Genomic DNA, 22,926 nt, shown 5'->3' on the forward strand with positions numbered 1-22,926 from the left:
TAAAAGCGTGATCATCTCCACTGCAAGAATGTTCCAATTATTGGTAGAGAAAGTACGGAACGGCAAATGTGTACATAATCGACGTCGATTCACAATGAGCACGGTATAGAGCTCACTTCGTGGGTTGTTTTTAGGCCTCTATTTACGCTGGTTTGCCTTATCAAGGAGCAGAGCGAAAAAGGAATATTCAAATTTCGAAAACTCGTTTGGTGGCAAGCCAACCTGTGTTGTTGTACACAAAAAAAATCCTCAAAATGGAAAATAAGGGACTCATATTTTTTCCAGCGTTGTTTGTTGGAATCTCGTTACTTTTTTGCTTACTACTACACAATACTAAGGTGGTACAGTGTGCTAATTTCGAATACTATATGGAAACTCTTGCCGGCACGGTAGGTTACCTGTAACAATTCATCATGCGAACATGAGAATAATTTTTTCATCATCACACGGATTCGATATGATATAGGGAGGGAATGGCTTTGCTGGAGAAAATTTGACTTCATCTCAGTCTGGCATGTCCGGAGGCTTATCTTTGTTGCTAGATCCCACTCAATCCTTCATTTACTATTCAGACTATTATAGACTAAGAAGGGTTGATTTGAATACCAACATGGTGACTACGGTACTTGGTACAGGGGTTAGAGGTTATAGGTATGTTATTGCGTTTCATGTATACAGACTCACATCATTACTTCTATGTAGCACTTCAACGGGGCTAGCAGCAAATGCACAAGCATTATATTCTCCAAATGGACTTGCATGGTGGAGATCGAATTCCAAGCTCCTTGTAGGAGAAAATACTGCCATTAGACAAATTGATATGACTACTGGATATGTTAGCTTATTGGCAGGTAAGTCAGGTTGTTGTTGAATAATAGCAATCATCATCAAACGAATATTGTTGTGCATATATTTCTTCCAATAGGAGGTACTTCTTCTGGAACAATAGACCACACTAACCCATTGTCTGCAAAATTTTCTTCAATATCTTGCCTATTTGTTCATTCAAATGATGACATTTATGTATGTGATGGTTCTAGGATCAGAAAAGTAGATGGTTCAACATTGGCAGTAACAACTGTAGCAGGAGGAGCAAGTAGTGGTACAGTTGTAGAGGGAAGTCCTGTTAGCAGTACCTTATTTAATTCAATATATGATTTGAAAATTGTAAGTGTCTTTGAATTGTTGTTTTAGATAACGAGGAACATTTAAGGACAACCAAGGAAACATTTTAGTATTAGTAAGTAATTCAATTTTTTATGACATTACTAATATACTTCGAAAAAAAGGACACGTTCAGAGTACGAAAAATTACAAATAATGGTGGAACATTGACAACAGTGAACACACTTGTTGGAACTGGAGGAACTGGATCTCTTGCATATCCTTCTAAAATGTTTTATGATAGTATTAGTGGAGATTTATATATTACACAGTAAGTATTAGTATGAGCAAAAATAAGTCGACTTGAATTGAGTTGCTCATAGAAACTATTACATTTCAAAATATTCTTCTGGAGGTACTTTTACACATGTACTGGGAACTGGCCAATATTACTCAACAGGTATGTTTGTTATAGATTAAATTTAGTTACGGAATCATCATTTTCATCATTAACAAGCTGATGGCTCTATTACATCTGGTACATCTGTTGCGCTTGCGGATGTGCGTGGTATTGCTATCGATAGTGCTGGCGTTATTTATTTCTCAGAAGCTTTTGGATCCAGACTTAGAAAATATACCGGTTCTATTCTAAGCTCGATCATTAATACTGCTAGTATTTTTGTAAACTATAATCCTGCAAAACAATCACCAATTAGCTCTTTTAGAGCGCAAGTGATGGATCGTGATGGAAACTTTTATTACAGCGAATCAGATTCCGCTTGCATCAAATTTTACAACATGACAAGCCAGTTAATCAAAACATATGCAGGTAAGTTTATTCATCAATTACATTTACGAGACTCTTTTTGTCAATATTTAGGACAATGTTTCATTTCATCATATCAAGCACCTTCTTCTGCTGCTGGTTTGAATGGTCCAGCCATTATGGCAAGGTAAAGTTCAAACATATTAACAATTTCCAACACGAATTCTCATACTCTTTCAGATTTAACCAACTAAGTGGACTTGCGATAGATGATAGTGGAGACTTGATTATTGCTGAACAAGGAACCTACTCAATTAAAAAAGTTTCAAAACAAACGGGTATTATAATTTTGGTTGCTGGATCAGGAAGTAGTACAGACTGTGCTGATGGCACTGCTCCAACTGCTTGTGGGTTGAATGTAAGTTAATGTTTGAAAATGTGGAAAAGAGTTACAATCATACTCGGGCAGTTTCCTCGTGCTGTAGCTTTTTATGATGGAGAATTATATTTCTCTGTCTATCAGAAAATAAGAAAAATTTCAAAAGTAGATGGAAAAGTTTATACTGTTGTAGGAGGAGGAGGTTCAAATACAGATAACATATTAGGAACAGCATCAAGTGTAAGTTTATTTTACTACATATTTGTTACTTTAATAGAGAATGATATAGGTAACATGTGGTAAGTATTTTTCAAAACAACAACAACGATTTTTCAACCACCATGAATCTTCTACAATTAAGGAACAACACTTCAAATCACACCGAATGGTCTTCTATACTACGTGGACACCTCATTGAGCAAAATTAGAGTTTATAATATCAATTCTGGAATTGTAAACACTATTGGCAGATCGTTGTCAGTAAGTAATAGAATGTCAAACTATAATTCTTACTTTTAACAGTACGTTGCTGATATGGGTTGGGCATTTTCTATCAATAATGAAGTATTTTTTGGAACTGGACAGCAATACTTGAAGAAAATAGATAGTGTTGGAAATCTGTATTCTGTAGCTGGAAATGGAATGGGTACATGTAAGTGCATGATTTTAAGAGCTTAATTCAATATCATAATAACACTTAATATCACTTAATTCTTCTTGTTGAACAGCTGAAAATGCTAATGCAATTAATACAGCATTGACTTACATTTACAGCATTGCATGGTCATCTCAAAGAAAAGAATATATTACTTTCGAAGCGTATAGAATTAGAAGAATGTATTTGGTGTGTTCTACCGGATGGCAGGGTGATTTTTGTGATGTTCCAGTATGCTCATCTATTTTAGCTTCTGATCCCAGTGTTTGTTCAGGAAATGGAAATTGTAGCTCTCCCAACAATTGTCAATGCTTTCCCAATTATTTTGGAGCTAATTGCTCCGTTACCACTTGCTTTGGAGTTTTAAGTACTGATCCTACTACCTGCAACGGCAATGGAAATTGTTCAAGTCCGCATAGTTGTGTGTGTGAGCAAGATTATTATGGAAACTCTTGCAATATCACTACATGCTTTGGAAGATTTTCAAATGAATCATCTGTATGTGGGTCCAAAGGAAATTGTATTTCCAAAGATCAATGTACATGTTATGACGGATATATTGGTAATCAATGTGAAATTCCAATATGTAATGGAACATTGGCAAACGACACAAAAGTTTGTAATGGACATGGATCATGTATTCTTCGAGATACTTGTGCTTGTAACGAAACATATTTTGGAAATGTATGTGAGTTTACATTGTGTTTCGGCGTGCAATCCAACTCCTCTCTAGCATGTAACTCACATGGACAATGTAGCAGCTTCAATAATTGTACATGTGACCATAATTACTTTGGAGCAAATTGCTCTCTCACAACTTGTTTCGGAATTAGATCTGATAACAATTCTGTTTGCAGTAACAATGGTGAATGCTTGCAGAATGACCGTTGCTCGTGCTACCCTCACTTCTATGGCGACAAGTGTGATTTGATGAAATGTTTTGGAACGATGTCAAATGATTCATTAGTTTGCAGCGGTCATGGATCTTGTGATGGGTTTGATAATTGCACTTGCTATGAGAATTATTTTGGATCGAATTGCTCTATCACAACCTGTTTTGGAATTAGATCTGACAATAATTCCGTTTGCAACTCACTTGGAAAATGTACCAGCGTCAATAATTGCAGCTGTGATTTGAATTATTTTGGATCGAATTGCTCTCTCACCACTTGCTTTGGAGTTAGATCTGATAACACATCAGTTTGCAACTCACATGGACAATGTACCAGCTTCGATAATTGTACATGTGATTTGAATTACTTTGGATTGAATTGTTCTCTCACAAGTTGTTTCGGAATTTCAAGCAATGAAAGTTCAGTTTGTTCAGGTTCTGGGCAATGTATTGATTTCAACTCGTGTGACTGTCACGAATTTTATGAAGGTATGAACTGTTCATTGAGATATTGCAATGGATTATCGAGAAACAATTCAAATATTTGTGGAGGACATGGAACATGTCAAGATGATGGAGTTTGCAATTGTCAAAATGGTTGGGCAGGTGTAAATTGCTCGATACCCTATTGCTTTGGAATTATTGGTAATGACTCATCTGCGTGCAATTCACATGGACAATGTACCAGCTTCAATAATTGTACTTGTGACCACAATTATTTTGGAACAAATTGTTCTCTCACCACTTGTTTTGGGCACGCCAGCAACGACAGCGATGGTTGCTCAGGTAATGGTGTCTGTATTGACTTTAATACCTGCAATTGTAAAGAATTGTTTGAAGGCTACAACTGCTCGTTTAAATATTGCAATGGGATGTCTAGAAACAATTCAAATGTTTGTGGAGGACATGGAACATGTCAAGACGATGGAATTTGCAATTGTTATAATGGTTGGGTTGGTTCAAACTGCTCGATACCGTATTGTTTTGGAATTATTGGCAATGACTCATCTGCCTGCAATTCTCACGGACAATGTACCAGCTTCAATAATTGCAGCTGTGATTTGAATTACTTTGGAACAAATTGCTCTCTCACCACTTGCTTTGGAGTTAGATCTGATAACACATCAGTTTGCAACTCACATGGACAATGTACCAGCTTCGATAATTGTACATGTGATTTGAATTACTTTGGATTGAATTGTTCTCTCACAAGTTGTTTCGGAATTTCAAGCAATGAAAGTTCAGTTTGTTCAGGTTCTGGACAATGTATTGATTTCAACTCGTGTGACTGTCACGAATTTTATGAAGGTATGAACTGTTCATTGAGATATTGCAATGGATTATCGAGAAACAATTCAAATATTTGTGGAGGACATGGAACATGTCAAGATGATGGAGTTTGCAATTGTCAAAATGTTTGGGCAGGTGTAAATTGCTCGATACCCTATTGCTTTGGAATTATTGGTAATGACTCATCTGCGTGTAATTCACATGGACAATGTACCAGCTTCAATAATTGTACTTGTGACCACAATTATTTTGGAACAAATTGTTCTCTCACAAGTTGTTTCGGAATTTCAAGCAATGAAAGTGCAGTTTGCTCAGGTTCTGGGCAATGTATTGATTTCAACTCGTGTGACTGTCACGAATTTTATGAAGGTATGAACTGTTCATTGAGATATTGCAATGGATTGTCGAGAAACAATTCAAATGTTTGTGGAGGACATGGAACATGTCAAGATGATGGAGTTTGCAATTGTCATAATGGTTGGGCAGGTGTAAATTGTTCGATACCCTATTGCTTTGGAATTATTGGCAACGACACTGCTAATACATGCTCAGGAAACGGTAACTGCATCTCAAACAATGTATGTGAATGTTTTTCGGGATGGCTGGCAAGTAACTGTAGTGAGTCAACATGTTTTAACATATCAGGAAGTTCTGCATGCAACTCTCATGGAAAATGTATTTCAAAAGATGTGTGCTATTGTGATGCAGATTGGGTGGGTGCAAACTGTTCTGTACCAATTTGTTTTGGTCAGTATGGCAACAGCTCTAACACGTGCTCTGGAAACGGAGAATGCATCTTGCCAAACTATTGTGCGTGTAATAATGGATACTATGGTCAGAGTTGTAACACATATGACTGCTTTTATGTGAGAATGAATGAAACGACAACATGCAATGGTAATGGCAACTGCACAGCTCCAAATATATGTAATTGTTCTCTCAATTATTTTGGGCAAGAATGCGAAACCACAACTTGTTTTGGTATCAATAGTTCAGATCCTTTTGTTTGCAACGGCCATGGAAACTGTTCTAGGTTTGATCACTGCTCTTGCTACACAAATTACACAGGAAACAATTGCTCTATTAGAGTAGAGACTGGTTCTACAGCTAATAACAGCAACTATGTAGCTGATGTTCAATGCTTTGGAATCAACTCAACAGATGGGAATGTGTGTAGTGGTCATGGATTTTGTTCCAGTACTAACAATTGCACTTGTTATGAGAATTATTTTGGAGATAGCTGCAACATTACTTCTTGCTTCAATAGTTGGAATAATGATTCTAATGCTTGCAACTCACATGGACAATGTACCAGCTTCAATAATTGTACTTGTGACCACAATTATTTTGGAACAAATTGTTCTCTCACAAGTTGTTTCGGAATTTCAAGCAATGAAAGTGCAGTTTGCTCAGGTTCTGGTCAATGTATTGATTTCAACTCTTGTGACTGTAACGAGTTTTATGAAGGTACTAATTGTGAACTGACAACATGTTTTGGCATCAATTCTACAACCGTAAGCTCAGCCTGCTCTTCACATGGGCAATGCATTGCTCACAACAAATGTAAATGTATGAACGGATACAGTGGTGATCAGTGCCAATTTGCTACTTGTAATTCCATCCTGTCGAATGATTCCACTCGTGTTTGTAATGGAAATGGTGAATGTGTCTCTCCTGATACATGCACATGCTCTGGAAATAATTATGGTGGGCAATTTTGTGATACACCAATTTGTTTTGGCAAATTAGGGTCAGACAATGCAAGCGTTTGCAGCGGAAAGGGATTTTGCATGACTCCGAATCACTGTACTTGTGTCACATCCACTGGATATTCTTTAAAAGTCGATGGATTTGAATGTGAAAACTTGTCATGTAAAGGTTCTAATAACCGTTACTTTGCTTCAACTGATCAAAGAGTATGTTCTAACGGAAATGGAGACTGCGTTTTAAATTCCACAACTCGTGAAGGAGGATGCAAATGTAACGACGGATATTCTGGAGAATATTGCCAATTAACAAGTTGCTTTGGAATTGACGCTCAAAATTCGAGTGTTTGTGGTGGACATGGCCAATGCATTGCTTATAATTATTGTAACTGCTCGAGCAATGAACAAGATGGCTTCTGGTATGGTTATAATTGTGAGAGTTGTCTTCCAACTCATACTGGACCAAAATGTAATATTCCAACATGTAATTCTACATCCACATGCAATAACCATGGAGAATGTGAAAATTTACAATGCGCATGCAGGGACAACTGGAACGGAAGATTTTGTGATGAATGTAGAGAGAATTATTTTGGACAGTCATGTGATATTTATTGTTCCAAAGAAACTAACTGCTCTGGACATGGAGCCTGTATTGCGAATGGACAATGTTCATGTTATCAATCGTCATCACAAGGTTATTGGGCTGGCAATAGGTGCGACATGTGCTTAAACGGTTATTATGGAGAGGAATGTGCAACCAAGTTTGTTGGTCAACCACAATTCAACGACTTGGGTAGTGCATTAATATTCCATGTGTTCGCTCCAGCATCTTTCAGTAGTGTCAATATTGAGTGTTCTAAGTTGTTAGAATTAACATCTAATGAATTTGGTACATCCCCTATTTGTGGATGGACACACAAGGATAGCGGGCTATTCATGATTCGATTTGGTGAAAATCCTTCGATTTTACCCAACCAGTTCATTAGATTGAATAGAAATGTTTTCAACATTCGCGTAAACGTGTCTGATTATGTATCCGTACAAGTCATTGGAGCCACAACTCCCATACAACCGATGGCATTCGTTGATATTTCTTCAACACGTGTTGGATTGTGTAACGATATTGAATTGGATGGAAGTGCTTCATTTTCTGGAGATGGAAGAGAATTACGGTTTAATTGGACTGCAATGTCATCACCATCACAATCTATACTACAACAAATGTTGAACCAGATTAATGGTAACGCAACAATCAAACTCTCTTCCGCTCAATTGCAAAGCGGTATTCATACCATTTCATTGCAAGTTCGAAGCACATTCTCTGGTAGTTTGAGTATTGCAAAAACTGTGACATTTGAAAGAGAGCCAACACCCATTCCATCCATTGAAATTGTTGGCAAGAACGTTATTGCTAACATTACCTCTAATGATCTTCCGTTATTGATCAAGAAGTCTCTGAAATTACCTGTATGCGATAATGGAGACCTTGCCACATCTGTAAAATTGGTTTGGAAACAACTGAGTGGACCAAAAACCGACTACCAATCAGACTCTTTCAATAATTTGTTAATTTCCAAATTTTACTTTTCTGGAGAACGTTCATACCAATATGCTCTTCAACTTTTAAGAGTAACCGACAATTCTCTTCTCTCAGAGCAATTAGTTACCATTTATACAGTACCACAAGACCTCATATTGGATATTTCTTCAGAAAAATTGACATCATCTACCATTAATATTATTGCTGAAATGAATGATCCGGATGAAACTACGGACACCTTATTTTATCAATGGACGTGCAGAGATGTAGTTTACAATGGATTATGCTCGGACAGCATTCAACAATTACTATCAGATGCTTCTGTTTTCCAAAATAACTCCATTCAAATAACAAACGAATATGCGGAGCAACTTGAGATTTCTCTGAAAGTAACTAAAGGAACACGAAGCGCACAATCCAGTGTTATGATTGCATTTGATAATTCTCCAATCATTAACATTATTGAAATCAAACCTTCCAAGCCCTCGATTACTCAAGGCACAATATTGAGTATTCAATATTCCATTGCAAGTGCAAATGATGTTTTAACACAGTGGGCTCTTAATGGAAAATACATTGATGAAATACTTATCAATAGAATGCCTGATAAGAGCCTCAATCATTCAGATTACATACTCATTGATTCTTCCAAGCTGGAAGAGGGTTCTAATCATTCAGTTTCTCTTACTGCCCTTGATTTACGTACAACATTGTCAGCAACTCGAACACATCGCTTCCAAATAGCTCGAAGTCCCAATTCTTGCATATGTTCATTAACCCCTACAGAAGGAGTGGCCTTAGAAACCGATTTTTTATTCAAATGTATTAATTGTAACAATCCAACAAAACTGGTAGAATACTCGTTCGGCTTTGTAGACGATAGATCTGGGGCTAATGTACCACTCTATCATGCAGGAGAAAGATACTCCACAAAACTCCCATTGCCTTTCCAAGGAAATACAATGAAGGTATTTTTAGATGTTTTTGACCCTCAAACCATGAGTAGAAACACTAAAAATATCAATGTTAAAATTTATAATCCACAAGTGATCTCCATGGCTGAACTTCGGGCCAAGACCATGCAATGGAAAACGATTGAAAATAATTTAAGAGATGGAGATTCTGGCAAGAGTATTTACAATGCAGGAACCATTTCAAGAACAACTATTGGAGTTTTAAAGCAACTGAATGAAAATGTACAACGGAGAAGAATGACCACAAGTGACAAGTGTAATGGACAAGGCAGTTACAACGAAGAAAAAGAAATGTGTGATTGCAATACAGGCTACTTCAAACGTGATTGTAGCGTATCTAAAAGTACCTATCAATACTTGATTGACTTAAAGTTCAATGAGACACAAACATTTATTTCAAGCTATACCAATAGAAATCGTTTGGAGAAATTAAGTGACGTGTATTTGACATTGCAAGCATATGGTCTACAATCTCTTACTTTCAATTATGATGAATTTAATGACTCATCCATAACAAGTGTTGTCGAAGTTACTGAAGATATTGTTCAGCTTGCGTTAAATACTACCAATCTAGTATTACCATATGGAGTGGACCAATTGATCATTGAGGCAATGAACTCAATCTACAATTACATCCTCTACAAAAATAATGGTCCCTACATTTATATTCAAGAGAAGTTATTGAATATCATTCAGTGTGTCGGAAAGTTATTGCTGAGAGGTCAGCAAGTGGGTGAGAAGAATGTACATTTGAAAGCAAAATTTTCCACGCTAACCACTAACAAATTGTGGAGAAAAGACTTCCCAAGCCTTGTTGTACCATATTTCATGGATTCTTCTAACAAGGAACGAACTGTTTTATATCCAGAGAATATTATTCAATCGATCAATCAGAAATCAACAAAAACACCTGTCGAGCATGTTGTTTATACTATGAACGATTTTTATAATTGGAATAGCACATTACCACGCTCCTCTCAAGCGGGCTCTTTGAACACCACGGTTGATACTTATTCCTACTTTGTTTCCAAATATTTTGTATTTGTATCCATTGAATCATCACAAATAGCCTCACCCTCTCTTAATGATAGTAAGATTAGTGTTTCTATTCCTGTAATAGACATAAACACTACAGGCCAAATTAAGAAAGCTTCTAGCAGTACTACATTATTTAACAACAATGGCACCTTATTCAACAAGACGATACAAATCGAGGAGACCTTTTCCTGCAGATATCTCCAACAGGGAATGTGGATTTCTGACACAACTTGTAATTTAGTGATGCCTATTACTGACCAAGTGATGACATGTCAATGCCTCCATTTTGGTTTGTTTGCCATTACCAAAGACACCACAGTTACAACAAATGTCAAGGTTTCAATTGATAATCTGCCAGAAGCAGAAAAATCTTCTCATCCAAAGCCACAAAATTCTTCGTCTACCGTTGGCACCACGTTTTTGTGGTTCCTTTTACCTGTTGGTCTGCTGCTAATGTGTCTCGTCATCATGTGTTGCATGTGTGTCCTATTCATTTTGAGGAAGAAGTACAAGAAAAAGAGAGAAAACAAGAAAAAACCATCTATTTATACCGTGGAGCAAAGTCAAATTGATTTGATTCAAATGGATGTCTTTTCAATGTAAGAGGAGATGAAGTCTGTAACGTTGTGTTACATAATCGTTCCTCAAAGATCTCCTCAAATAAAACCTCAACTAACAACAAGTTCTGCGACTGCTACAATTCATCCTCAGGGAAGAAGCCAGCATCTACAAATTTCTTTGATCTCGTATTCTTGTGGTCTTGTTGCACATTCGTTGGACTTGATTGTTGTGGAGGTGGTTGATATTGAGGAGGGGTCTGTCGAGGAGATTGTTGTTGAGTCTGTTGAAGTATGGGTTGTTGTTGCTGAGTCGTAGTGGTCGTCGTTGTAGTGCTGAAAGAATTCAGCCTGTTGTTGTTTGGATTGGTCCCATTCGCTTGAACAGAACTTGATCTCTTCATGGGAGGAATTGGAGTATTTGGTTTTGTTGAAGATGATGCTGAATGAGGAAGTGTTGGCAAAGGTTTAGGATGATGATCCCTTCTCGGACTTACTTTGTCTGTCGAGTGTAGTTGTTCTTCCTGAGCACAATGATGATTACGGGGAGAAATTTGTTGAATTGTTGAGGAATGACCGCTCAGTGAGTGCATGCTCGACCCAGGATGATCTTGTTCAGCATGATGAATGATGGGCTGAACAGTTGGAGTTTGAGGTTGTTTTGGAATTGCTCTCGGAGAAGTTTGTGAATCAACATTCTCATTAGAATCCACAACAGAAATAGATTCATGATTTTCCGAATTTGAAAATGGTTCTGTTGTGGTTGTTGCAGACGGATAGGACAAGGAAAAGAGTTGTTTGGTTTGAGGTTGTTGCATCCATTCTTCTTGTTCTTGTCTGAGTTTGTCCAATTTGGCAATAATGGAAATGGCAGCTCCTGTTGGAACTTTGAATTCAGTTAAATCTTTGGTTAAACAGAGAATGGCATTTCCAGTGAGTTGTTGTTTCATGAGGACTGTATGTTGAGCCATGAGTGTCGAATGTCCATGCATTTGGACATGTTTTAAATATTTAATATAAAATTTGAAATTGATTCAATGAGATAGATTCAAATGAAAAATAATCATCAAATGATGTCGGAATGAATATTATTTCAATTATTTCCACGTAAAACGTAGAGTATTGAATGATTGAATACAAGATTGCGTGGAAAACATACCATCAATGACAGTTTTTTGGTCATATTTTTCACTCATCAGCCAATGTTTGAAATTCTCGCTGGTCCAGTTTTTGATAGCGATGTGTGTGACATCTGGCACAAATTCATGCGTGGATGTTGTACTCTTTAATTTGAATAGATTCATTTTTTTCTGTTGGTTTTTCCTGTGTCCTTTAAAGAACAAAAGGTCTTGTTCCATATCAAATTTCTAAAAAAGGAAGCCATCATTTATTCAGTCTGTGACAAGATTGTTCGTTGGATCGAGAATGGTTCCATTCGAATATTAAGGTTTTGAACAAATCCGAGAAAGCTCAGTGAGGGAACTTGCAACAGTTCAACTTCCTACTCCTGTCATTTCCTCAATTCATTCAAAACATATTGATTATGTTTCGATAAAAATTAGTATTAAAATCCACTTGTTGCTGTAACAAATTTCATACATGAGCGTCTTCACTTTTGATGACAGGACGGCATGGCGTCCCATTTTCGAAAGGAGGTGTTTCAAATTGTTGTTGCTCTTGTAAAGTTGAAGAAGGAGCATTCAAACTATGCGAGTTGGAGTCTGTTGTTTCCATTGCTCCATTCAAACATGGAGAATTCACGGTTGCAGCATTTGTACTCGTTGTCGAAGAAACAGTCGAATTCGGCAATGCACTTGAATTTCGTTTTCTCGTACTATAAATACTTTCATGATACGGATAGTCCGAGGTGGGAATTGGTTGCTCTTTGGTATTTCCAAAATGAAAGATGGGATGATACAAGGCCAATGCCACCACTGCAAATATTAAAATTCCCAAATTATTCAATACCAAATAAAACAAACTAAAATATTTCCATTCGGAAATGACAGCACCAAAAGCCACAGCAATAATTTGAAGCAAGGCACTCAGCGTGAGAGTCACTTGTAAAATCACGACCTTAATGAAGGCACGTTTCATTTGAGAGTTGTTTTTGATGTGTTTGGAACGATTCGAGTTGATAACTTGTAAAACTTTGAAGGAAATGGCCTTGTCGTGTTCATGAAGGTAAGTACTTTACAAAAAAATACATGTAAGAATACTTACAATGGTTGCAGCTAATTGGAGTAATATTTGGAAGAGAAAGATCAGAAATCCAATGACGTACAAGTAAATTTGAATATCCTGAACTAATTTCAATCGGATGAAGGAGGACATGATGGCAACTGTCCATACCACTGCCAACACTGTTAAGGAAAATATAACTGTTGAAACATTAAAGATGAATGTTGCAGTCTTGTAGCCAGCACCTAGGAATGATTCTTGAGCATTGGCTAATTTCACGGTCCGAATGAACACATTACCAATAAAGCACATGATGGACATGAGAACACTCAAATTCGATAAGGTAAACAACAACTCGAGAGTATTGGCCACATTCATTCCCACGAGATGAGAGTATGGAATATTGGCATCCGTAATGATGAGAGAGCTATTCTCATAGAGAAAGGTTTCCATATAGAGTGTACTGTTGGTAGGGTAATGAGTGGAAACAAATTGTCGTGCAAGAGAAACAATGGACATGTTGATGGAAGTGTAAATACATCGACAAGTCATTCCGAGTGCTTGAACGAGAACGAGGAGAAGGATCAGACCAATCATGATTCGTTGATTTCGTTTCATGGCATTCTCGGAGTGATGGTGTCCTTTGGATGATCGTAAAGCTTTCTTTTGCCAACACGTGTTGAAGAGGATGATAAAGATGGTCACTAGTAGGAGAGTACATGCAAGCAGGGAAGCTAATATAAGGTCGGGAATGGAGAAAGATAGCTTGTCTAATTGTCCTAGTGTGATGGGAGGAGGTTGTTGTGAGCTGGTATTCGCAGATGATGAAGAGTTGTTGTTGTTGCTCTGTTGCAACATGTGATACATGGTGGTTGTAAGGAAAGATTCAAAGAGCAACCCGTCAGTCTTGAACGGCATTGGTAACCGATGAAGAGATATTGAACCAGCAGGGAGAGTCGGATGATTGTTTTTGTTGAAAATTAATGTCACAATGGTTAGGCGAAGGAGAGCAAGAATGAACTCTGACAGGAACAAATTTGTCAATGACACAATGCGAGTGAAGACTAGATCTGTAAAACATCTCCAGGTTTTGGTGAATGTGTCCATTCTCAAGATGTCATTTCGTGCAAAATAGACAAGATGAATCTCTCGAATGAGAATGGGAAAGTCATGATATCTCTTGTGGAATGAAACAACCAGTGTAAAACCATGGCATTGTCTTTGACGTATTTCAGCTCAATTGTCATTCCTGCACTGAAAACCACAAAATGATGGGGCAACAAACTGCACCGTATGCGTCAACCCAAACTATGAAAAAATGACTTCAAGTATGTCTCGCTTTCTTTGATCTCGTTCATATTGTTCAGACCCAAACAAAATTCAGATCAAGATCTCCTATTGCTTGAGAATGATAATATAATTCCCTTCCCCTCTGATTTTATTTTCGGAACAGCCACAGCAGCTTATCAAATTGAAGGGGCCTACAATGATGATGGAAGGGGTATGAGTATTTGGGATGAGTTCTCACATACACTTGGAAAAACTGCAAATGGTGATACAGGAGATGTGGCCGATGATCATTACCATAAAGTGAGACAAGACGTCGATTTGTTGTATGATTTGGGAATTAAAAATTATAGAATGTCAATTTCATGGACAAGGATTTTACCAAATGGATTGTTATCGGGAGGAGTTAATCAACAAGGAATTGATCATTATAATATGGAAATTAATTATTTAATTTCAAAAGGAATTAACGTGATGATCACTTTGGTAGGTTTGTTCACATTCACAAGGATTGTTGGAATAATACTCACTCTTCATTGGCACTCTCTCATATTTCAACATCAAGTTTCATTGGGATTACCCTCAATATTTAGAGTCTGTATTTGGAGGCTGGCTCAATAAGAATGTTTCAATCTCTGCGTTTTGTGATTATGCGGATTTATGTTTTCAATTGTTCGGAGACCGTGTCAAGTTGTGGATTACGTTAAATGAGCCATGGGTGGTGGCATGGTTGGGTTATGGAGTTGGTGTTAATGCTCCAGGAATACGCACTCCAGATAAAAGTGAAAACAATGATTCAAGTGTAAACAGCAGAACATATGGCAACAGCTCAACTGAACCATATTTGGCTGCACATCATCAATTACTTGCTCATGCTCATGCTGTTAAAATTTATCGCTCAAAATATCAGTCAATACAACAGGGAAAAATAGGTATTGCTTTAAATTCAAATTATAACGAACCACTCAATGAAAATGATCCATTGGATATTGAAGCAGCAGAACGACAACAATTATTTGATCTTGGTTGGTTTGCTGATCCTATTGTTTTTGGAGATTATCCACAAGTCATGAAAGATTTAGTAGGCAAAGAACGCCTTCCTGAGTTTACCATTGAAGAACAACAGATATTAGCAAAGAGCTTTGATTTTATTGGATTGAATCATTACACCTCTCGTTATGTGAGCCATTGAATGATACATTTCGTTTAAATTATATTAAGGAATATTTGAAACAAATATCCATGTCCATTTTCAAAGATAAGGTCTCTGTGAAGGCATATTATGTATGGTCCATGTTGGATAATTACGAATGGAGTGATGGATATTCCAAACGGTTTGGCATTATTTATGTCGATTACAAGGACTCGAATTTAACACGACATGTGAAAAATTCTGCGAAATGGTATTCCAGACAAATTCAGAATTTGAATCATTGACAGCTTAACACGCTTTTTTTTCAATGTTGGGTGTGATTGACAATATTATTTGATGGACAATGAACTCATTCCAATAACCCTCTTTATTGAACTAGCAGTCATTAATTAGCCACCATAAGGAAAATGAGAACGAACCCAATCAACCATGACAAGACATTTCTCCCTGTTGCTTCATTCGCAATAGCTCTACTGTTCTTAGCGCTCACTGTTTTTGCTGTGTAAAGAAACTATAGTAATAATATTTACAAATTGTTTATTAGCTCTATTAGAGATACTCTAACATGTTTAGCTCTGTCTAACTAGTGAATGAACCCTTAAAGTAAGGGTAATAAACCAATATAGATTGGTATCGAGGGAGAGTATCACAAATCACAGAGATGAAAAAACACAACAAACCAGATTGTGAAAAATCTCTGCCTAGTTAAAAGGAATGGATGACATGCCGTCTTTTAACTACCTTCGATTTATGATACTCTTGAAGTTAGAAATTAAAACAGGACCTGAATGACAAGGCCAAAGGAAACCAAGTACTTGTATTGAACAAAAACTGACTTACCAAATATTTCTAACTTCACACGTGAGTCATTGAAGAAATGTTAAATAAATCAGTCATTAAATAAAAAATAGTTAATGAATAAAATAAAGGCTTCCATTTAAGCAACAAGATATCCCTGAGATATCTCCTTTATCCTTACCGGAAATAAAGGATACAAACTGGAAGCAAGATAATGATGATGTACAAATCTCAAAATCTCAAAAGTGATATAAATCTGATACATGATATCAGACAACCAACTATTATGAATAATTGGTAATCTCTACTGAGATCATTAATGACACAAGGTGTCGATAGTTGTGTATGTGTGAAAGTGAGTGAATATGTGAATATGTGTGACAAAGAGAAAGAAATGCGTAATCCTTGGAATGAAAAAAACATTGCAAATTGCTGATAAGGGGAGGTAACTAAATAAGGGAGGGAGACACAAACTAAACAATTTTTTGAGCAATGTTTTGATCAATATTATTACTAAAATAGTTTTTTACAAACTTAAACACGTTCGTGTTACAGTCTATGTAAAGAAACTATAGTAATAATATTTACAAATTGGTTTGGTTCAGAGGGTGCAAGGATTGAGCATTTGGTTGTGAATTCTCTTTGAAAATCGTTGAGGATAGACCTCTGTTTGCTAAAGCAATACTCTTAATATAAGCTCTATATGATAGAGAATTCCAATTACCAGCAAACTCTACAATATCAAAATGTTCACCTTCTTGTGTAATTTTGGTTGCACTACCAATTCTCATTGAATGGCCTGTTAGGTGATCTTTGATATTGAGAACCTTGCAAAGGAATTTAAGAAAATAGCAAATATCGTCCCTTGTTAAGAACAAGTTATCCTTTTGAGAAAGGAACGGACTGTTAGGATGTTTGATATTTTCAACTTCAGCAATGTACTGCTTAATGATTGCAACTGGGCATATTAAAGTGTTCTTTGCAGGTTCAATAACCACTACATTATGATTCCTACCATCTTGATCAGTCTTATACCACCAATCTTTAATGGTAATCCAGTTAAAATGAGGTTTATCCACTTCAACATCAGACCATTTCATTGATGCCAAGTCACTCGGTCTGAAAAGTGTTCTGAAACCAATGACTAGAGTTACCAAAATTAGTAGCTTGTCGAATTTGTCTTCTTGAGAAATTGGATTGTACATAGAATTGAATCTGGATATGTGTTCAATTAATAATGGTTCTCTTTCTTTTGTATGTCGTTGGGTTCTATTATACAATTTGTTGGCTCCACGAATAATAGAATCAATCTCTTCTTTCCATTCAAATGGAATTTTCAATAAAAAGGCGAAAAAGGAAAGAGAAGTTTTGATTAAAGGGATTTCCCAACCTTTTCCAGAATCTAATTCATGATAGATAAATTCTTCTCCGGACTCATAAGTGAACGGAAGTTGATACCAAAATCTATAATTTTGATATCTTTTAAAACATCTCCTTAGATTGAAAATGTAATTACTGGAATATTCAGTTTCAATACAAAGACGTCTATAACCTTCAGTTAATAGAGTTCTCCGTTCACTTTCATTGCTAAGAACTCGGTCCATTTTGAGTTTTTCAATAGCTCTGAAGATTGCTTGTTGATAAGCATCTTTGGATGAAATGGTTCTGTCTTGACTGAGATTCTTAGCAGTAGTGGATACCACCAAGAGCTGCTCCAATTGGGAATAATCAATAAACCCTTCGCTTGGTTCTTGATGATTTTCAAGATGGTTTGAGGAATCAGGGAAAGAGGAGGAACCATGTAATTGTTGTCTTGATTCCAATCCTCGTTGAAAGCATCTTGATGATGATTCCAAGAATTGAATTTGATTAAATGGCGGTTGTCTTTGGAGGCAAACCTGTCCACTGTAAATGGGCCATATTTTTGATTGAGGAGGTTGAATTCTTCTTCAACATTTTCATTGTCTTCTTCATCAAGCTCTTCTCTACGATGAGATTTCTTCTCATGGTATTCTTCGGTTTCAGTGTGATGAGCTTCATGTGGAGATTGATTCAGAACTAGAGCTAGCTACAGGTCTATTGCTATGGTGACCTTGATCAGTACTCTTACTGGCGGTTGGTTTACTACAATGTGATGGATCCATGTTGGTGGTAGGTAATGATAGACACAAACTAAACAGGGTTTGGATAGGTGACCCGCTTGACTTTTAATCTTAATTTTTCGACATGCTTAATATGCTTAATGATGGGATTTTTAATTTTTTTTTAAAGATCGTGTATGGAGGTATATCTATGTGTTGACATGACTTTCATCCATTAATTAAGGGTAGTTATTGAACTGTATTCGCTTAAAGTAGACCTCTTTTGCATGGTCGGGGTTTTCGTCATCTTTGATGTTGAGCATGATCCAAGCACATCATTCGATAGATTTTGAAGAGTAGTATATTCGTGCTAGCGACATCATTGGATAGTGAGCTAAGCTGGTTGAGTCGTTCAACAAATGGTAACAGGTGTCAAATTTTTGATAGAATTTAAGCGACACCTTTTTTGTAGATCTCACGAAAATAATGGGGGTCATGATAGAGCATTCGATCAGGTTTAGGGTAGTTTTCGAGAAAATCAAGTTTGAAGGAGTTTCATCGAGGTCAAAAATGAAATGAAAATTTTTCAAAAAAAAATTAAAAAAAAATGAAGCCAAAACTCCCTGCATTTTTGAGGTGATTATCATCAACATCGGGTCATGTTTCCATTCATCATCATGTCATATTTATATTGATCACATCAAATGTGCACATCATGGTCAACATTCATCAGGAATATTTTGTGTGTATGAATACACATGGAAATGATAATCATCAAATAGTAGCGGTTAGAATTGTAGTGAACTGCTTCCGTTGGATATGATGATCATGGAATGAATCTGATGATCGGAATGTTGTTACAGTGATCAGAAACCATAGAATTGATCGTTGATTCATTTCAAAGTGATGGTCATTTCATGACTTTGTGTGATGTGAAGTGTGATGGTGGCTCTATGGTAGTACTGAAAAGTACGATCGAGACAAGTACTTCACATAACTACATGAAGTTGATATGGATGGATGTTCTGATCATTCAAACAACAAATCATCAGTTTTATTCATTGACATGATTGTTTCATTGAACGGGAGCACTTCGCTTTTCTCGGAAATGATCATTTCTTGAGGAAGGGTATAACTCTCCTCTTTTGTTCATGTCATTCATTCTATCATCATGACACGTTATGATCATCATTGTAGAAGTGTTTCATGTGATTGTGAGTGGTTGAATGTGATCATGATGAATTGTTGTTGGTATGTATTGTTGTATGATTGAATGATCATTTTATAACAATTGATTGATTAAGTTTTTCGATAAACCGATGATTGCAATGTTGTATAATACATTGTGGAGAGTATTTCTATGACTGTTGATGATGGATATGATCATTATTGGCGGAGTATCATGATGAATGTTGTAGAGGTGTGATACCATATCCTTCCAAGAGCGATTGTGTCATGAGCAATACACATCAACATGTTCATCATGATGAGTATGACACATCCATCTTGGTTGTACTCACTGATTCATCAATTTGTGGAAGTGGTGTCTCACTCTTTCAATTCATTTTTCTTTTTCACATGATATTACGATATTGAACAATTACAAGAATATCACAGTGATTTTTTATGATTGTGCACACTAGGATACTGTTATTTTGAAATTTGTGGAATTTATCTATATGAGTTGATTTTGTTATGAGACACCTGAGAAGTGAAGAAAATGATTATTAATTAATTTTTGAAGAGTTGTCAGGAGAGTGATACAGACAGTTTTTTACTGTTGCTGGGATGGAATTCAACACATTGACATTAATTGTTGTATTTGTTCATGTCTAGAATGTATTGTTGTTGAGCACCTTAGAAGATTTCGTCATGAAGTGCATTACAATGTGAGACATGGTTCTTTCCTTGAGTTGTAGCAATCATTCGTGTGTTGATCTTGTTCTATTGTGTAATTATTGATGTTGTGGAGTGTTGTGATTCATTGTGTGATGGAAGGATTCATTTATGTCACATTTGACACTTTTTCATGGATAGCCTGTGTTGATTCATGATGGCTACGTTGAAAATAAAGAATTAATTCAGTGATTTTCATGATCAGTGCATGTGAAATGTATGGTGTATGTGGTTGATATGCGTCAATGTTCATGTCATCTTGATTTTGAATTTTGTCTGGATTTACTGACCCTATACTTCCGCATTTAGAATTTATCCAAAAAAATGTTGATGTGACTGATCAGTGTTGTTTGATGTTGTGATTACGGAATCATGATTGAAATCATTTGTAGTGATTGTAGATGTGTCCTTCAACCGTATTGGATACGTCTACCATGTTCGTTGTTATCACCAAATGAATGAGTGTTCAAAGTTGTTCATGAAGAGTGATGAGATGAAACATAGTTGTTTGAACGTTCATTCAAGTTGATAAACATGCTTGTCATGATGGTGTGAGGGTTTTGGGGTTGGGTTTGGGGTTTTGACCCACGTAGGGAAGACTAAAATTTAATTTCAATTATTAAACTCAATATTATGCTCTTATCCAACAGTATAAGAACGAATCTAGCGTCATTATTACCGCTGACATGTCATTCTAGAGAAAAATAAAAAACGCAGATTTTCGCTGAAAGTTCGTGAGCGTAGCTTTTTTAGCTCCAAAGTCGATATGGTCCAAAGTCAGACGCAGACATGGAACCATCCCAGATAACTGGATTATGATAGTATCCCTTACGAATGATAGATATATCAATTTAGAAGGGTTGACTCAACCTCTGTCGGATCCTGTCTCTTCCCAAAGTGAACTACCTATAGTAGCCTCAGCGAAAAAACCAATCACTGGGAGGAGACGGACACCATTAGTAACACATAGTTATATGATGCAAGATATTATAATATCATGTTGTATACATCACTTAAAGCATATTATGACATTTGTAACGCTTGTCCATGTCCATGATCACCACCACGGTATGTTATGTGAAGAGTGAGTCCTATGATAGTCATGGTGGTCACCAAGAGACGAAACTTGAAATACACGTCGTTCATGAGTGTTTAAGTATGCATCCGTTGTTTGTGACGAGAAATTCGAATCATATGTTGAACAGAACAGCTCCTGTCTCAAGCAGTCAGGTTTTTGAGGACTTTGAAATTTTTTTAAAAAATATTTTGGACTCAAAAATTTCCAAGTTCAAAATGATAGAGAGGTCCAGCGAAAACATGAAATAAAGCTCTTTTTCAATAAATACTGATCAATTGTGTCTCAAATTGATATGTGAAGTGTTAATCACCATGTAGAACACTAATATTATGCTTGTGTGTTGATGACTGACTCCTGACGCGGAATTGTGGTAATCCTAACTGCTGAGTGTGTCCGTGAGGGTGATGTTGCTTGACATGATATTCACCTGCTAATTAAACGTAGAGTGTAGTGTGTGTGTGAGATTTTTAGAGTATTTGTATTGTTTGTGACATGAACAGTGATGTACCTGTTGAATGAATCAGCTCCTATGTTGGAGAGTCAGTTTGTCGCTGGAGGTGGAATATTTTTAAAAAATTTCAAAGTTCAAAATGATAGAAAAGTCAAGCCAAAACTTGAAGTGAGGCTCTATTTCGATAAATACTAATTGATATCATCTTTAATTTAAATATATTGCATAACTCACTGTGTGGAATATTGTTATTAGATTTAAATTGATGAGAATGACTTGTGAAAGAACCATGATCAGAGTGGAAGCAGTGAACATGACAATGTGTGTTGTAGTGAAGAGTACAACCATGAATTTGCTTAAAAAGCAATACTATGTGATGTCGAAGATGTCTACATGATGATGAATCGATTATGTGAGTTGTTCTGTAATATTTGAAAGACGAAAGCGCTCAACCTATCACCTACTCAAAATCAAGAAGAAATTTTTCAAGGGTGAAACGAACATTTGGAGATATCTCCATGAATAGTTGCTATCAAGGAATGAAATCAGGAATACCCTTGTTTTTGATGTTGTAGAGCTGAACTAACAAGTTAATTTTTGTTGTTGACGTCAAAGATTACATGAATTGTTGGATATTGTGAGATTTTTCAGAGGACGAAGACAACAAACGATTACGTTGAAGAACACCACAACGTAAAAATGATATGAATGCATCTACATGGTGAGGAGATGGTTGGGTTTGGGTTTGGGTTTGGGTTTGGGTTTGGGTTTGGGTTTGGGTTTGGGTTTGGGTTTGGGTTTGGGTTTGGGTTTGGGTTTGGGTTTGGGTTTGGGTTTGGGTTTGGGTTTGGGTTTGGGTTTGGGTTTGGGTTTGGGTTTGGGTTTGGGTTTGGGTTTGGGTTTGGGTTTGGGTTTGGGTTTGGGTTTGGGTTTGGGTTTGGGTTTGGGTTTGGGTTTGGGTTTGGGTTTGGGTTTGGGTTTGGGTTTGGGTTTGGGTTTGGGTTTGGGTTTGGGTTTGGGTTTGGGTTTGGGTTTGGGTTTGGGTTTGGGTTTGGGTTTGGGTTTGGGTTTGGGTTTGGGTTTGGGTTTGGGTTTGG

The 22,926-nt window shown here is 36.6% G+C and overlaps 6 protein-coding genes across 6 annotated transcripts; 2 read left to right on the forward strand and 4 right to left on the reverse strand.

The window, feature by feature from the left end:
* Nucleotides 1-254: 254 nt before the first annotated feature.
* On the forward strand, nt 255-10,950 carry C9374_002875 (uncharacterized protein; the record flags this gene model as incomplete). The annotated part of the gene is made up of 14 exons (XM_044692340.1): nt 255-389; nt 467-651; nt 703-851; nt 926-1,167; nt 1,290-1,435; nt 1,488-1,564; nt 1,622-1,933; nt 1,985-2,057; nt 2,111-2,288; nt 2,340-2,489; nt 2,539-2,548; nt 2,611-2,729; nt 2,772-2,901; nt 2,978-10,950. 14 exons carry the CDS (start codon nt 255-257, stop codon nt 10,948-10,950), a joined length of 9,879 nt encoding a protein of 3,292 aa, XP_044550421.1.
* Nucleotides 10,951-11,041: 91 nt separating this feature from the next.
* C9374_002876 (uncharacterized protein) lies at nt 11,042-12,208 on the reverse strand (the record flags this gene model as incomplete). Its single annotated transcript, XM_044692341.1, has 2 exons — nt 11,042-11,859; nt 12,064-12,208. 2 exons carry the CDS (start codon nt 12,206-12,208, stop codon nt 11,042-11,044), a joined length of 963 nt encoding a protein of 320 aa, XP_044550422.1.
* A 289-nt stretch (nt 12,209-12,497) lies between these two features.
* On the reverse strand, nt 12,498-14,003 carry C9374_002877 (uncharacterized protein; the record flags this gene model as incomplete). Its single annotated transcript, XM_044692342.1, has 2 exons — nt 12,498-13,070; nt 13,128-14,003. 2 exons carry the CDS (start codon nt 14,001-14,003, stop codon nt 12,498-12,500), a joined length of 1,449 nt encoding a protein of 482 aa, XP_044550423.1.
* A 400-nt stretch (nt 14,004-14,403) lies between these two features.
* C9374_002878 (uncharacterized protein) lies at nt 14,404-15,564 on the forward strand (the record flags this gene model as incomplete). Its single annotated transcript, XM_044692343.1, has 3 exons — nt 14,404-14,413; nt 14,470-14,858; nt 14,938-15,564. The coding sequence occupies 3 exons, from the start codon at nt 14,404-14,406 to the stop codon at nt 15,562-15,564; spliced, it is 1,026 nt and encodes a 341-aa protein (XP_044550424.1).
* A 1,343-nt stretch (nt 15,565-16,907) lies between these two features.
* On the reverse strand, nt 16,908-18,467 carry C9374_002879 (uncharacterized protein; the record flags this gene model as incomplete). Its single annotated transcript, XM_044692344.1, has 3 exons — nt 16,908-18,162; nt 18,222-18,357; nt 18,434-18,467. The coding sequence occupies 3 exons, from the start codon at nt 18,465-18,467 to the stop codon at nt 16,908-16,910; spliced, it is 1,425 nt and encodes a 474-aa protein (XP_044550425.1).
* Nucleotides 18,468-22,543: 4,076 nt separating this feature from the next.
* C9374_002880 (uncharacterized protein) lies at nt 22,544-22,926 on the reverse strand (the record flags this gene model as incomplete). The annotated part of the gene is made up of 1 exon (XM_044692346.1): nt 22,544-22,926. A coding segment is annotated over one exon (383 nt), but the record flags the coding sequence as incomplete, so codon positions are not given.

The sequence above is a fragment of the Naegleria lovaniensis genome, assembly GCF_003324165.1.
Source record: "Naegleria lovaniensis strain ATCC 30569 chromosome Unknown tig016, whole genome shotgun sequence".
NCBI lineage: Eukaryota > Heterolobosea > Eutetramitea > Acrasida > Naegleriidae > Naegleria > Naegleria lovaniensis.